The 16,889-nt window shown below is 45.0% G+C and overlaps 2 protein-coding genes across 4 annotated transcripts in view; one reads left to right on the forward strand and one right to left on the reverse strand.

The window, feature by feature from the left end:
- The window catches only part of tmem120b (transmembrane protein 120B), an 88,487-nt gene extending 78,465 nt beyond the window's left edge, over positions 1 to 10,022 (reverse strand). For all 3 annotated transcript variants that reach the window (XR_011594137.1, XM_070887817.1, XM_070887815.1), the window contains exon 1: positions 9,833 to 10,022. The gene's annotated coding sequence lies outside the window, so the exon portion shown is untranslated. The remainder of the gene's footprint in view (positions 1 to 9,832) is intronic.
- A 94-nt stretch (positions 10,023 to 10,116) lies between these two features.
- morn3 (MORN repeat containing 3) overlaps positions 10,117 to 16,889 on the forward strand; it is a 60,559-nt gene continuing 53,786 nt past the window's right edge. The window contains exon 1 of the mRNA XM_070887818.1: positions 10,117 to 10,538. Within this exon, the coding sequence (XP_070743919.1) occupies positions 10,394 to 10,538 (145 nt within the window). The 5' untranslated portion in view covers positions 10,117 to 10,393. The remainder of the gene's footprint in view (positions 10,539 to 16,889) is intronic.

Consider the following 16,889-nt stretch of genomic DNA (forward strand, 5'->3'; position numbering starts at 1 on the left):
GGGGGGCGAGGTGGATAGTCAATACTGAGGAGGACTGCAACAAATTATAGGAAGACACTAATAAACTTGCAGAATGGGCATATAATTGTCAAATGACGTTCAACACAGATAAATATGAGGTATTACATTTTGTTAGGAAGAATAGGGAGGTCACTTCTTACTTGGAGGGTGCGAGTCTAGGTGGGATAGAAGAACAAAGGGATCTCGGAGTACAAATGCACAAATCACTAAAAGTTGCAACACAGGTCATAAGGCCATAAAAGAAGCAAGCCAAGCAATAGGGTTTATTTTCATAGGGATTGAATTGAAAAGTAAAAAAGTTATGCTAAACATATATGAAATTTTGGTTAGACCACACTTGGAGTACTGTGTACAGTTCTGGTTGGCTTTGGTCGCCACATTATAAAAAGGTTACAGACGTACTAGAAAGAGTGCAAAAAAAATTTACAAGGATGTTATCAGAACTGAGAGATTATACCTATGAGGAAAGGTGAACAGGCTATGTCTCTTTTCTCTTGAAAAGAGAAGGTGGAGGGGTGACCTTATAGAGGCCTTTAAAATTATGAAAGATTTTGATAGAGTAGACAGAGACAGAATGTTTTCACTTGTGAAGCCATCAATACAAGATAGCCACCAAGAAATCAAATAGGGAATTCAGAAGAAACTTCTTTACCCAGAGAGTGGTGAGAATGTGGAACTCGCTACCACAGGGAACAGTTGAGGCATATTATATAGATGCATTTAAGGGGAGGCTAGATGAAGGAGAAGGGAAAAGTGGTTAAGCTGAGAGAGTTAGATGATGAAAGATGGGAGGAGGCTCGAGTGGAGCATAAATGCGGCATGGACTGGTTGGGCTGAATGGCCTGCTTCTATGCTGTATATTCTATGTAATTCTATGCATGTATGCACAAACAGGAAATTAGTTCAACAGAAATTATAACATGGAATCAGGGCATTGACCTGTTGGTGTTTATCTTCCACATAATCCCTTGTGCTTGCTTTGTTCACATATGCCATTTCCTTCAACAATCTGTTGAACCTATTCTTAAATATTGACATGGTCTCGGCTTCAATTACTAATGCCACAGCCTCACAAATCTCTGTGCAAAAATGTTTCTCCTCTCTGGCTGAAATCTCTTATATTTAATCTTGTATCTATATGCCTTTATTCCAGACCACACAACTACTGGAAACCGTCTGTTTCTATCTACCCATCCAATCCTTTCAGAATTTTAAACACCTCTTGTCAAATCACTCAGTAATGTCCTAATCTTCTAAATTCATAAAATGCCGCACAATTTCCTTTTGTAATTTATCTGCTAGCCTTTTTCATATACTTTGGTTGCTAAGGGCCTAAGTTTCGGCCTGAGTTGCTCCTGTTTTTTTGGAGCAACTGGTTTAGAATGGAGTATCTTAGAAATTTGAATTCTCGGCATTTAGTTTGCTCCAGTTCTAGTCAGTTAGAACAGTTTCACTTTGGAACAGAATTTTTTTTTCAAAAGGAGGCGTGTCCGGCCACTTACGCCAGTTTTCAAAGTTTAGGCAGTGAAAACTTACTCCAAACTAACTTAGAATGGAGTAAGTGAAGATTTTTGTACGTTCGAAAAAACCTTGTCTACACTTTAGAAAATCAAGCATAGGTTACAAATTAGGCGTAGGGAATGGTGGGGGGGGGGGGGGTTTAAAGGAAAGTTTACAAACATTAAACACTTCAGTTTTACAAATAAAGAGCCATCATCAATAATAAATGATAAATACATCAATAAATCAACCAATAAATCAATCAAAAAAAATTAATAAAAAATAAAAAATTTTTAAAAAATCAATAAATAAAACATTTTCTACTTACCGACTGCAGCACCGGGAGTCCTCCAACAGCGTGCTGGGACGGTCCCCCCAGTGTGTTTCTGTCAGTGTCTCTATCTGTCTGTCTGTGTGTGTCTCTCACTCTCTGTCTGTCAGTGTCTGTGTTTCTGACAGCAAGGGGAGGGGAGGGGGAGGGGGAGAAGGGGGGTGGGAGGGGGAGGGGGAGGGGGAGAAGGGGGTGGTGGGAGAAGGGGGTAGGAGGGGGAGGGGGAGGGGGAGAAGGGGGGTGGGAGGGGGAGGAGGAGAAGAGGGTGGAGAGAAGGGGGTGGGGGGAGAGGGGGAGGGGAAGAAGGGGGTGGGGGAGAAGTGGGGGTGGGAGGGGGAGGGGGAGAAGAGGGTGGGGGGAGAAGGGGGGTGGGGGGGCAGAGAGAGAGTCGCGGAGGTCCGGGGGGGGAGAGAGTCGCGGAGGTCCGAGGGCGCGGAGGTCGGGTCAGGTCGCCGGGGGGGGGGGGAGCAGGGGTCGGGTTGGGTCGGGTGGGAGGAGCCTTATTCACGCAGCCCCAGTGAGGCCATTCGGCCAGGGCTAGGGGCTGCATGCTTCGGGCCCCTCCCACAGCTTTGGGCGCCTGGAGCTATTGCACATGCGTGCCCACTGTAGCGCGCATGTGCAGAGGTCCCGGCACTGCTTTCAGCGCAGGGACCTGGCTCCGCCCCCAACAGCTCGTGCTGCGCTGAACCCAGCTCCAGAGGACCTACAGGGAGCCGGAGAATAGGTACGTTTTTTTTAGGCGCACTTTCTGGCACGAAAAACGGGCATCCAGAACTTGGGCCCTATGAGAGGTACGGGTGGACATTGCGGAGGCTCTGGGCCCAATCTTCCTTAGATGTGGAAGTGGTGCCAAGACTGGAGGATTGTACATGGTACATCCCTGTTCAAAAAGGAGGGATAAACCCAGCAACTACAGGCCAGTGAGCTGAACATCAGTGGTGGGGAACATTTAAAGAAAATAATCCAGGACAACATTAATTGTCACTTAGAAAAATATAGGTTAATAAATGAAAGCCAGCACGGATTTGTTAAAGGCACATCACATTTGACTAATTTGATTGAATTCTTTATGAAGTAATGGAGAGGGTTGATGAGGGTAGTGCAGTTGATGTGTGTATCTGGAATTTCAAAAGGCGCTTGATAAAGTACCACATAATCGACATATTAGCAAAATTGAAGCCCATGGGATTAAAGGGTCAGTAGCTTTGTGAATAAGAAATTGGCTAAGGAACAGAAAGCAGAGAGTAGTGGTGAACGGTTGTTTTTCAGACTGGAGTGAAGTGTGCTGTGTTTTTTCCCTCCCACCCCACCAGGGGTTGGTGTTGGGACCACTGCTCTTTTTGATATAAAAATGACCTGGACTTGCGTATACAGGGCATAATTTCAAAGTCTGCAGATGACACAAAACTCAGAAATGTAGTAAACAATGAGGAGGATAGTAACAGACTTCAGGAGGACACAGACAGACTGGTGAAATGGACAGACACATGGCAGGTGAAATTTAAGAGAGAGAAGTGTAAAGTGATTCATTTTGATATAAAGAATGGGGAAAGACAATATAAATGAAATGATACAATTTTAAAGGGGGTTCAGGAACAGAGAGACCTGGGGGTGTATGTATTCAAATCTTTGAACAAATTGTGAACGCTGTTAAAAAGGCATACAGCATACATGGCTTTATAAACAGACACATAGAGTACAAAAGCAAGGAAGTTATACTAAACCTTTATAAAACACTGGTTAGGCCCCAGCTGAAGTATTGCGACCAATTCTGGGCACCACACTTTCGGATGTCAAAGCCTTAGAGATGGTGCAAAGGAGATGTACCAGAATGATACCAGAGATGAAGGACTGGGAAGATTAAAGAAACTGGGGTTGTTCTCCTTAGAACAGTGAAAGTTAAGGGGAGATTTGACAGAGGTGTTCAAAATCATAAAGGGTTTAAATAGAGTAAAGAAGAAGAAACTGTTTACAGTGGCAGAAGGGTCAGTAATGTAGAATTTACTAATATTTTGCAAAGATTCCTGGTACTTTTCCCCTGCAGAGGAGAAGAATCCCTTTCTGGACTTTTAAAATGGAAGGAAAAACTTCGGGACACAAATGAGTTTAAAGGGGTAGACGAGGCCTGCAGAGGATAAAAGGGGATGCATTCATGGAGACTTTCCCCCAGTGTTTGGACTCAGAGGAAAGGGAATTTAATTTGGAACTCGATTAATATTTTGGTATCCTAGGAAAAACTCTGAGGAAGATACCTAAGAGCTTTACAAGTTTAAGATCTCTAAAGGAACAATTTGGAAGAGACTGCCAGAACAGAGGGTGGGACTTCACTCAGGAATTGGGTATTGGAGCTAATTTAATTTGTCTGGGAGAATGAGTTGATCGATAACTAACAAGAACTGGGAGACATAAAAATTAACTCCCTAGTGACAATAAGCGCATCAAGAGCTATCAGGCTAATCACCGGAGACCATTAGTGGTATGCATGTGCAAATAGACCTATAGAAATCACGGGCCCAGTCCAACAGCCCAAGAGTTTAAACACTGCCAACAATGCCAACCGGTGATTTTCCACATTAACACATCATAATCAAATTACTGCTGAACAAGCCCGACAAATTCTGACAAAGAAGAGAGCTCAAAACTAATGAGCAGCTCCCTTGAAACAAAGAGCTGGGCCAGATTTGTTGGGAGATAAGGAAGCCTTTTTAGGGTATATCTATTCCCAGTTTTACAAGGAAAAGAACACTCAAGCAGCCGGAGGTGGGGAATGAAGAAATGGGGTAGTGGAGAAAACTACAAGAAATCATCAAGGACCAACCGAGCACGAAGCCCACGAAACGGAAAGTTTGTCAGCAACCAAATTGACAACCCGGGCCACCACAACCAGCGAAACAACCAACCGAAACCAACTCAGCAAAAACCAAAGAATTGATATTTATTTCCACTCTACAATCTACTTCTGAACGACCAACGGGTGAGAAATTACCAAAAAGCACGAACTAAACTATTCCTGAACAAAGAAAGTGGGTACTTACCCCATACATCCAAAACGCAACTTACCGCATCAACGGACTCACCCCAACTGAAGACTACGCAGTCCGAAGTCCTCTCCTCCATCCGGGGTACGGCTCGCCGAGAAGGCCAAGTGCAGTGAACCCCGAACCCGCGATTCACCGGCAACTGTCAAAAGGGATTGGTGAGCATAGCCCCTGAACCCCCAGAGCTATAACTTAGTTAGTTTGAGGAATTGGGAGGGGGAGGCTGGGATAACTTGTGTAAATGTATCTGCATTCTCCTCTTTACCCCATTTAGAGTTTAAGCTGTATTCTTTTCCCCACAGGCTGCATGTTGACAATTTATTCAATGTGTTGTACCTCTCAGTGTGTATTGGTATTACTATTCTTTGTGTGTTATTAAAGGTGTGCCTTTTACTTCCTTTTAAACACAATAAAGCCATACCTGCTTCCTACCTTGAAACCGATTGTCTGTTTAAGTCTGTCACAGTCCCTTCATAATTCCAGAGTCTAGAACCAAGGGTGTGGGGGCGATTCGAAACCACTCATATAAGGTCAGAAAGGAAAGCTGACCGCCCCAAAAACCACCCCTTACAGTAACCAGAGGACACTAGTGCTACAACCACTGGTTTTTTGATATATATACACATGACTTGGATATTGGAATACAGAGTAAAATTTCAAAATTTGCTGATGATACCAAACTTGGAAGTGTGGCAAACAGTGAAGATGATTTTAATCGACTGCAACAGGACATAAATAGGCTGGCAGAATGGGCGGACAAGTGGCAGATGAAATTTAATACAGAGAAGTGTGAGGTGATGCATTTTGGCAGAGAGATAGGGAGAGGCAATATAGACATATTCGTACAGTTCTAAAGAGTGTGCAGGGACAGAGGGATATGGGGGTTCATGTGCATAGATCTTTGAAGGTGGCAGGACATACTGAGAGAATAGTTAGCAAAGCATATGGGATCCTGGGCTTCATAAATAGAGGTTGTGAGTACAAAAGCAGGGAAGTTATGTTGAACCTTTGTAAAGCTCTGGTTAGGCCGCAACTGGAGTATTGCATCCAGTTCTGGTCACCAAACTTTAGGAAGGATGTGAAGGTCCTTGAGAGGGTGCAGAGGAGATTTACCAGAATGGTTCCAGGGCTGAGGGATTTTAGCTACAAGTTAGGTTGGAGAAGCTGGGGTTGTTCTCCTTGGAGCAAAGGAGGTTGAGGGGAGATTTGATAGAGGTGTTCAAGATTATGACAGGTTTAGATAAGGGAGACAAAGAAAAGCTGTTCCCATTAACTGATGGTACAAGGATTAGGGGACATAGATTTAAGGTTTTGGGAAAGAGATGCAGAGGGGATGTGAGGAAGAACTTTTTTACGCAGTGGATGGTAATGACCTGCAACTCTCTGCCTACGAGGGTGGTGGAAGTGGAGATGATCAATGATTTCAAAAGGAATTTGGATAGGCACCTGAGGGAACCAAACTTGCAGGGCTACAGGGATAGAGCGAGGGAATGGGATTGATTGGATTGCTCTACAGAGAGGTGGCATGGGCTCTATGGGCTGAATGGCCTCGTTCTGTGCCTTAATGACTCTGTGACACAGATTTAAGACTATTGGCTAAAGAACCAGAGGTGACATGAGGAAAAAATGTTTTTACACAGTGTATTTTTATGATCTGGAATGCACTGCCTGAAAGGGTGGTGGAAGCAGATTCAATAATAACTTTCAAAAGGAAATTGGATAAATACTTGAAGTGGAAACATTTACAGTGCAATGGGGAAAGAGCAGGGGGAATGGGATGAATTGTATAACTCAAAGAGCCAGCACAGGCATGATGGACTGAATGGCCTCCTTCTGTGCTGTATCATTCTACGATTCTTTATTCCAATTAAGGCCTTTTTATTTCTCTTTTCACCTTCCCACTATCTGGCCCTAGAAGTAGTGGATGCATTGGTGATCATTTTTCAACAATCTTATCGACTCTGGATCAGTTCCTATGGACTGGAGGGTAACTAACATAACACCACTTTTTTAAAAAGGAGGGAGAGAAAACAGGGATTTATAGACCGGTTAGCCTGACATCAGTAGTGGGGAAAATGTTGGAATCAATTATTAAAAATGAAATAGCAGCGCATTTGGAAAGCAGTGACAGGATCTGTCCAAGTCAGCATGGATTTATGAAGGGGAAATCATGCTTGACAAATTTTCTAGAATTTTTTGAGGATGTAACTCGTAGAGTAGACAAGGGAGAACCAGTGGATGTGGTGTATTTGGACTTTCAAAAGGCTTTTGACAAGGTCCCACACAAGAGATTGGTGTGCAAAATTAAAGCACATGTTATTGGGGGTAATCTATTGACGTGGATAGAGAACTGGTTGCCAGACAGGAAGCAGAGAGTCTGGATAAACGGGTCCTTTTCAGAATGGCAGGCAGTGACTAGTGGGGTGCCGCAGGGCTCAGTGCTGGGACCCCAGCTATTTACAATATACATTAATGATTAGATGTAAGAATTGAGTGTAATATCTCCAGGTTTGCAGATGACACTAAGCTGGATGGCGATGTGAGCTGTGAGGAGGACGCTAAGAGGCTGCAGGGTGACTTGGACAGGTTAGGAGAGTGGGCAAATGCATGGCAGATACAGTATAATTTGGATAAATGTGAGGTTATCCACTTTGCTGGCAAAAACATGAAGGCAGAATATTATCTGAATGGCGGCAGATTAGGAAAAGGGGAAGTGGAACGAGACCTGGGTGTCATGGTACATCAGTCATTGAAAGTTGGCATGCAGGTACAGCAGGCGGTGACGAAGGCAAATGGTATGTTGGCCTTCATAGCTAGTGGATTTGAGTATAGGTGCAGGGAGGTCCTTGGTGAGGCCTCACCTGGAATATTGTGTTCAGTTTTGGTCTACTAACCTGAGGAAGGACGTTCTTGCTATTGAGGGAATGCAGCAAAGGTTCACCAGACTGATTCCCGGGATGGCAGGACTGAGATATGAGGAGAGACTGGATCGACTGGGCCTGTATTCACTAGAGTTTAGAAGGATGAGAGAGGATCTCATAGAAAATTCTGACGAGACTGGACAGGTTAGATGCAGGAAGAATGTTCCTGATGCTGGGGAAGTCCAGAACCAGGGGACACAATCTAAGGAGAAGGGGTAAGCCATTTAGGACTGAGATGAGGAGAAACTTCTTTACTCAGAGAGTTATTTACTCAGAGAATTCCCTACCGCAGATTTGTTGATGCCAGTTCACTGGATATATTGAAGAGGGAGTTAGATATGGCCCTTACGGCTAAAGGGATCAAGGGATATGGAGAGAAAGCAGGAAAGGGGTACTGAGATGAATGATCAGCCATGATCTTATTGAATGGTGGTGCAGGCTCGAAGGGCCGAATGACCTACTCCTGCATCTATTTTCTATGTTTCTATGTAACTATAGCTACTATCACACCTCCATATTATCAATGCTTCTAACACTCCAATCTTGTTTTAAATCCTTTGTGCAGTCACATGCATCGAACCCAACTATTTTGGAATGTTGACTAATGATAACAATCACTATTCATTAGGCTGAAAATAACTTATTCGTGACTGTCACTGATGAGTTATCCGGTCTCATTAATAGCGATATAGCATATGTGACTATTGGCTGGAACACATTCCATGCGTAGCTTCCATACCTCATCATAGCGCAATATTCTCCACACAGAGAAGTATGTAATTTGTAGAGATGGTAAAATCTAATATGCACATAGATTGATGGAAACAGTTTTCCATTTTTCCCTTTGGATGTGCAACTTAAATTTGTTCCGGGAAAACTAACGATTTCAAATGAAGACCCTTGGGGAAGAGTGACCATAATATGGTGGAATTCTACATTAGGATGGAGAATGAAACAGTTAATTCAGAGACCATGGTCCAGAACTTAAAGAAGGGTAACTTTGAAGGTATGAGCCGTGAATTGGCTGGGATAGATTGGCGAATAATACTTAAGGGGTTGACTGTGGATGAGTACAGCAGGCGGTTAAGAAAGCAAATGGCATGTTGGCCTTCATAACGAGGGGATTTGAGTACAGGGGCAGGGAGGTGTTGCTACAGTTGTACAGGGCCTTGGTGAGGCCACACCTGGAGTATTGTGTACAGTTTTGGTCTCCTAACTTGAGGAAGGACATTCTTGCTATTGAGGGAGTGCAGCAAAGGTTCACCAGACTGATTCCCGGGATGGCGGGACTGACATATCAAGAAAGACTGGATCAACTGGGCTTGTATTCACTGGAGTTCAGAAGAATGAGAGGGGATCGCATCGAAATGTTTAAAATTCTCATGGGTTTAGACAGGTTGGATGCAGGAAGAATGTTCCCAATGTTGGGGAAGTCCGGAACCAGGGGTCACAGTCTAAGGATAAGGGGTAAGCCATTTAGGATCGAGATGAGGAGAAATTTCTTCACCCAGAAAGTGGTGAACCTGTGGAATTCTCTACCACAGAAAGTTGTTGAGGCCAATTCACTAAATATATTCAAAAAGGAGTTAGATGTCGTCCTTACTAGTAGGGGGATCAAGGGGTATGGCGAGAAAGCAGGAATGGGGTACTGAAGTTGCATGTTCAGCCATGAACTCATTGAATGTCAGTGCAGGCTCGAAGGGCCGAATGGCTTACTCCTGCACCTATTTTCGATGTTTCTATGTTTCTAAGCTTTGAGCCACCAAGGTTAAGAAGTAAATTTCAATGAGATTAATGGGGAAATGTAGTATAAACTGTAACCCGGTCCACAAAAAAAGTTCAGCTACTTGGTGCTAAGATCATTGTTCAGAAACTTTTGAGTGATCTCTTGTAGTGAAATTCTTCAACTCCTCACAGCTTTAAAGGTATCATTTTGGAACTTTTTATTTTAAAGAGATTAGATTTGGGACGCTTCTACGTCTAAAAGTGAATGCACATTACATGATATCAAGATCTACCTTCCAGGCCTATGTTTCTATGTTGGTTGGGAACCGCTTGCTGGTTTTCTGGTCACCTCCTGCGGGCGGGGCGATGTGACGAGCTGCTGACATAGTCCATCAAACAATTTCCGTTTTAAAAATCATTATTCTTTTCAAAAAAGAAATTTGGTCTTACAATAGTTTCTTTTTTGTTCTTGCTTTATCCTTATTTTACTTTTAAAATTAAAAACATTCGCGTCACGAATCACAAGGCCCCACCCACACGGCTCGCCTCAGTTGCTATAGCAACGCGCCGTACACTGCAGTACCACAAGAGCGTCAGTAACTACGCGGATTGTTGTTAAACATCTTACCGTATTGATCGTTCAACTTCACCAGGAGTTGAAATGAATTGCTGTCAATTTTCGGGCATTTTTTCTGATATCTGCTCCCGAAGGTTTCCCGTGTGGAAATAAATTTGAATAAACTTGCCTGTGACGCACACTGGAGGAGAATCCCCGGCCTCCCCACTCGTTTACTGTCTCCTCTTTCGGGATTGTGTGTAACCTGCACTCTTATCATAAGCCTCAACGGTAAAAGATGCCATTTTTGAGACCTCGGAAACCAAAAGAAAATCGTTGGAATGACTGGGATCGAAATGCGCAGAAAAATGGATTAAAAAACACGGTCTACACAGTGAGGGGGGATGAATATACGGGAGAGTGGCAGGATAATAAGAAACACGGTAAGTGTTATATATGTAAACTTGTATTTACTCTGTACAGCCACCAGAGGGCTCATCCCCTGGAGTCTCGAGGGATCCCATAATCCCTTGGGAGCACAGGTATTTAAGGAGGCACTCTGGAGACCTGCAATAAAAAACTAAGGTCACACTTTACTTTGAGCTCACAGTGTTCAGTCTGACTCTTTCTCCATACACAATAACTGGCGACAAGATACAGATAGTGAACCGAAAGATGCAGAAAACAGTGGGCATCCTGGAGAAATTTTTGGAGGGAGATGATTGGGAAACTTTTGTGGAGTGATTCGACCAATACTTTGTGGCCAACGAGCTAGATGGGGAAGAGAACACTGCCAAACAAAGGGCGATCCTCCTCACCATCTGTGGGGCACTAACATATGCCCTCATTAATAATCTGCTCACTCCAGCGAAACCCATGGAGAAATCGTATGATGATTTGTGCACACTGGTCCAAGAGCATTTGAACCCGAAGGAAAGCATTCTGATGGCGAGGTACCGGTTCTACACCTACAAAAGGTCTGAAGGCCAGGAAGTGGCGAGTTATGTCGCCGAGCTAAGACGCCTTGCAGGACATTGCGAATTTGAAGGACATTTGGAGCACATGCTCAGAGACTTTTTCGTACTTGGCATTGGCCACGAAACCATCATTCGCAAACATTTGACTGTGGAGACCCTAACCTTGAGTAAGGCCATAGCGATAGCCCAGGCGTTCATTGCCACCAGTGACAGTACTAAGCAAATATCTCAGCACACAAGTGCTGCTACAAGTACTGTGAACAAAATGATGTTGCTTTTGAATCGCAACGTACAGGGCAGGTCACACATGCCTACAGCTGCACATCTGCAGATGTCTCAGAGTCCACCATCAAGGGCGATGAATGCAAGGCCATTAATACCTTGTTGGCGCTGCGGGGGTAATCATCGTTTCCATTCATGCCGATTCAAAGGGTACGTTTGCAAGGGCTGTGGAACAATGGGACACCTCCAACGTATGTACAGGCGAGCTGCAAATCCTGTTAAACCTGCAAACCACCATGTTGCAGAGAAGGACAATCCACGGAGGATCACGACGAACCAGAGCCTCAGACCGAGAAGGTAGAGATACATGGGGTGCACACATTCACCACGAATTGTCCCCCGATAATGCTGAATGTTAAACTAAATGGACTCCCGGTGTCAATGGAGCTGGACATGGGCGCGAGCCAGTCCATCATGGGCAAAAAGACTTTCGAAAGATTGTGATGCAACAAGGTCTCAAGGCCAGTCCTAATTCCAGTTCGCACAAAACTAAGAACTTACACAAAAGAACTGATTCCCGTAATCGGCAGTGCTACCGTAAAGGTCTCCTACGATGGAGCGGTGCACAAGCTACCACTCTGGATGGTACTGGGCGATGGTCCCACGCTGCTCGGCAGGCGCTGGCTGGGAAAGATACGCTGGAACTGTGACGATGTCCGAGCGCTATCGCCCACTGACGACACTTCGTGTGCCCAGGTCTTAAACAAATTTCCTTCGCTGTTCGAACCAAGCATCGGGAAATTCCAAGGAGCAAAAGTGCAGATCCACCTAATTCGGGGGGCGCAACTCATCCATCACAAGGCGAGAGCAGTACCGTACATGACGAGAGAAAGGGTAGAGATCGAGCTAGACCGGCTGCAAAGAGAGGGCATAATTTCCCCGATCGAGTTCAACGAGTGGTCCAGTCCTATTGTCCCAGTCCTCAAGGGAGACGGCACCGTCAGAATCTGTGGCGATTACAAAGTAACTATCAATCGTTTCTCCCTGCTGGACCAATACTCACTACCAAAGGCCAGCGACCTCTTTGCAACCCTAGCGGGAAGAAAGACATTCACGAAGCTGGATCTGACTTCAGCCTACATGATGCAGGAACTGGAGGAATCATTGAAAGGCTTCACCTGCATCAACACACACAAAGGTCTTTTTGTTTATAATAGATGCCCGTTTGGAATTTGATCAGCGGCGGCGATATTCCAGAGAAACATGGAAAGCTTACAGAAGTCAGTCCTGCATACCGTAGTCTTCCAGGACGACATCTTGGTTACAGGTCAGAACACAGTCGAGCATCTGCAGAACCTGGAGGAGGTTCTTTGTCGACTCAACCGCGTGGGGCTCAGATTAAAACGCACGAAGTGCATTTTCCTGGTGCCTGAAGTGGAGTTTTTGGGAAGGAGGATTGCGGCGGCGGATAAATGAGTTTGGAGCAAAAGCCAAGAAAATGCCTTTGTAAAAGCGTGAAAATTGTTATGCTCAAACAAATTGCTTGTGTTGTATGATTCATGTAAGCGTTTGGTACAAGCATGTGATGCGTCATCATATGGCGTTGGGTGTGTATTGCAACAAGCTAATGATTTCGGGAAACTGCAACTGGTTGCTTATGCATCCAGGAGTCTGTCTAAGGCTGAGAGAGCCTACAGCATGATTGAAAAAAACCCATTAGCATGTGTCTATGGGGTAAAGAAAATGTATCAATACCTGTTTGGGCTAAAATTCGAATTGGAAACTGACCAGAAGCCACTCATATCCCTGTTTTCCGAGAGTAAAGGGATAAATACCAACGCATCGGCCCGCATCCAGAGATGGGCGCTCACATTGTCCGCATACAACTACACCATCCGCCACAGGTCAGGCACATAAAACTGCACCAATGCTCTCAGTAAGCTGCCATTGCCCACCATGGGGGTGGAAATGGTGCAGCCCGCAGATTTAGCCATGGCTATGGAAACATTTGAGAGTGAGCAATCGCCCATCACTGCCCGGCAGATGAAAACCTGGACAAGCCAGGACCCCTTATTATCTCTAGTCAAAAGCTGTGTGCTTCACGGGAACTGGTCCGTGTCCCAGTGGAAATGCAGGAAGTTATAAAGCCATTCCAGCGGCACGAAGCTGAAATGTCTATACAGGCAGACTGCCTTCTGTGGGGCAATCGAGTAGTGGTTCCCAAGAAGAGCAGAGACACCTTCATCAATGACCTCCACAGTACCCACCCAGGCATTGTAATGATGAAAGCGATAGCCAGATCCCATGTATGGTGGCCCGGTATCGATGCGGACTTAGAGTCCTGCGTTCACAGATGTAATACATGCTCGCAGTTAAGCAATGTACCCAGGGAAGCGCCACTAAGTTTATGGTCTTGGCCCTCCAAACCGTGGTCTAGGGTACATGTCGACTATGCAGGCCCGTTCTTGGGTAAAATGTTCCTTGAGGTTGTAGACGCGCACTCCAAGTGGATTGAATGTGAGATAATGTCAGCTAGCATGTCCGTTGCCACTACTGAAAGCTTGCGGGCCATGTTTGCCACACACAGGCTACCCGATGTCCTGGTGAGCGACAACGGGCCATGTTTTACCAGTGCTGAGTTCAAAGAATTCATGACCCGTAACGGGATCAAACATGTCACATCTGCCCCGTTTAAACCAGCATCCAATGGTCAGACAGAGAGAGCAGTGCAAACCATCAAGCAAGGCTTGAAGAGGGTAACTGAAGGCACACTGCAGACTCGCCTATCCCGAGTTCTGCTTAGCTACCGCACGAGACCCCACTTGCTCACTGGGATCCCACCTGCTGAACTGCTCATGAAAAGAGCACTTAAGACAAGGCTCTCATTAGTTCACCCTGATCGACATGAACAGGTAGAGAGCAGGCGGCTTCAACAAAGTACATACCATGATAGCGCAAATGTGTCACGCGAGATTGAAATCAATGATCCTGTATTTGTATTGAATTATGGACAAGGTCCCAAATGGCTTCCCGGCACTGTCATGGCCAAAGAGGGGAGCACGGTGTTTCGGGTCAAACTTTCAAATGGACTCATTCACCGGAAACACTTGGACCAAATTAAACTCAGATTCACGGAATATCCTGAGCAACCCACCTTGGACCCTATCTTTTTTGATCCCCCAACATACACACCAGTGGCAACTGGCACCATGGTTGACCACGAAGCAGAACCCATCATCCACAGCAGCCCAGCAGGACCCAACACACCAGGTAGCCCAGCAAGGCCAGCTGCACAGCAGCCCAGCGAGGGCCCAACAAATGATTCAACAACACCAGCTTTCACACTGAGACGATTAACCAGGACAAGAAGGGCCCCAGATCGACTTACATTGTAAATAGTTACACTATTGACTTTGGGGGGGGGGGGGGGGTGCGGGGTATGTTGTTATATATGTAAACTTGTATTTACTCTGTACAGCCACCAGAGGGCTCATCCCCTGGAGTTCTAAGGAATCCCATAATCCCTTGGGAGCACAGGTATTTAAGGAGGCCTCACAGGTTGGAGAGGCACGCTGGAGACCTGCAATAAAAGACTAAGGTCACACTTTACTTTGAGCTCACAGTGTTCAGTCTGACTCTTTCTCCATACATAACAGTAAGTGCAATACTGTTGCCCCCCCCCCCCCCACCATTCAGTGCATTATATTGCAAAATATCATTAAAAAATAAAGTGAAAAGTATTCGAGGTGATATGCTTTAAACGGGAGCTGCTTGTATTTTATGTTCTGCATAAGAACATAAGAAATAGGAGCAGGAGTAGTGCATACGGCCCCTAGAGCCTGCTCCACCATTTAATACGATCATGGCTGATTCGATCATGGACTCGGGTCCACTTCTCTGCCCACTCCCCATAACCCCTTATTCCCTTATCGGTTAAGAAACTGTCTATCTCTGTCTTAAATTTATTCAATGACCCAGCTTCCATAGCTCTCTGAGGCAGTGAATTCCACAAATTTACAACCTTCTGAGAGAAAAAAATCCTCCTCATCTCAGTTTTAAATGGGCGGCCCTTATTCTAAGATTATGACCCCTAGTTCTAGTCTCCCCCATCAGTGGAAACATCCTCTCTGCATCCACCTTGTCAAACCCTCTCAAAATCTTATGTTTCGATAAGATCACCTCTCATTCTTCTTAATTCCAATGAGTAGAGGCCCAACCTACTCAACCTTTCCTCATAAATCAACCCCCTCATCTCCAGAATCAACCTAGTGAACCTTTTCTGAACTGTCTCCAAAGCAAGTATATCCTTTCTTAAATATGGATACCAAAACTCTACACAGTATTCCAGGTAGTGCCTTAATATAAAAATCGAAAATAGGCATAATGAAATCGGACCAAGTCAGTGAGAAGAGTTTAGGAGAGGTAACTGAGTGCAAAAATTGATATTGGGAAGAATTTGAAAGGTGGAGAGGTTTAAGGAAGGAGTTCCAACAAGTAAGACTGAGGTAGTTGAAGACCCTGCTAGCAATGGTGGAGCGAAACGAGATGGGTTGTGCAGAAAACTAGAAGCATATAAAGCTGGAAGAAATTGCAGGGTGGGATCTATAGACGAGGATAACAAATTATGAATTAAAAGAGTTTGGGGGATAGAAACATAGAAACATAGAAAATAGGTGCAGGAGCAGGCCATTCAGCCCTTCTAGCCTGCACCGCTATTCAATGAGTTCATGGCTGAACATGAAACTTCAGTACCCCCTTCCTGCTTTCACGCCATACCCCTTGATCCCCCGAGTAGTAAGGACCTCATCTAACTCCCTTTTGAATATATTTAGTGAATTGGCCTCAACTACTTTCTGTGGTAGAGAATTCCACAGGTTCACCACTCTCTGGGTGAAGAAGTTTCTCCTCATCTCGGTCCTAAATGGCTTACCCCTTATCCTTAGACTGTGACCCCTGGTTCTGGACTTCCCCAACATTGGGAACATTCTTCCTGTCCAAACTTGTCAGAATTTTAAACGTTTTTATGAGGTCCCCTCTCACTCTTCTGAACTCCAGTGAATACAAGCCCAGTTGATCCAGTCTTTCTTGATAGGTCAGTCCCACCATCCCGGGAATCAGTCTGGTGAATCTTCGCTGCACTCCCTCAATAGCAAGAATGTCCTTCCTCAAGTTAGGAGACCAAAACTGTACACAATACTCTAGGTGTGGCCTCACCAAGGTCCTGTACAACTGTAGCAACACCTCCCTGCCCCTGTACTCAAATCCCCTCGCTATGAAGGCCAACATGCCATTTGCTTTCTTAACCGCCTGCTGTACCTGCATGCCAACCTTCAATGACTGATGTACCATGACATCCAGGTCTCGTTGCACCTTCCCTTTTCCTAATCTGTCACCATTCAGATAATAGTCTGTCTCTCTGTTTTTGCCACCAAAGTGGATAACCTCACATTTATCCACATTATACTTCATCTGCCCCGCATTTGCCCACTCACCTAACCTATCCAAGTCACTCTGCAGCCTCATAGCATCCTCCTCGCAGCTCACACTGCCACCCAATTTAGTGTCATCCGCAAATTTGGAGATACTACATTTAAT

This window comes from Pristiophorus japonicus, chromosome 8, assembly GCF_044704955.1.
Source record: "Pristiophorus japonicus isolate sPriJap1 chromosome 8, sPriJap1.hap1, whole genome shotgun sequence".
In the NCBI taxonomy this organism is placed as follows: Eukaryota; Metazoa; Chordata; class Chondrichthyes; family Pristiophoridae; genus Pristiophorus; species Pristiophorus japonicus.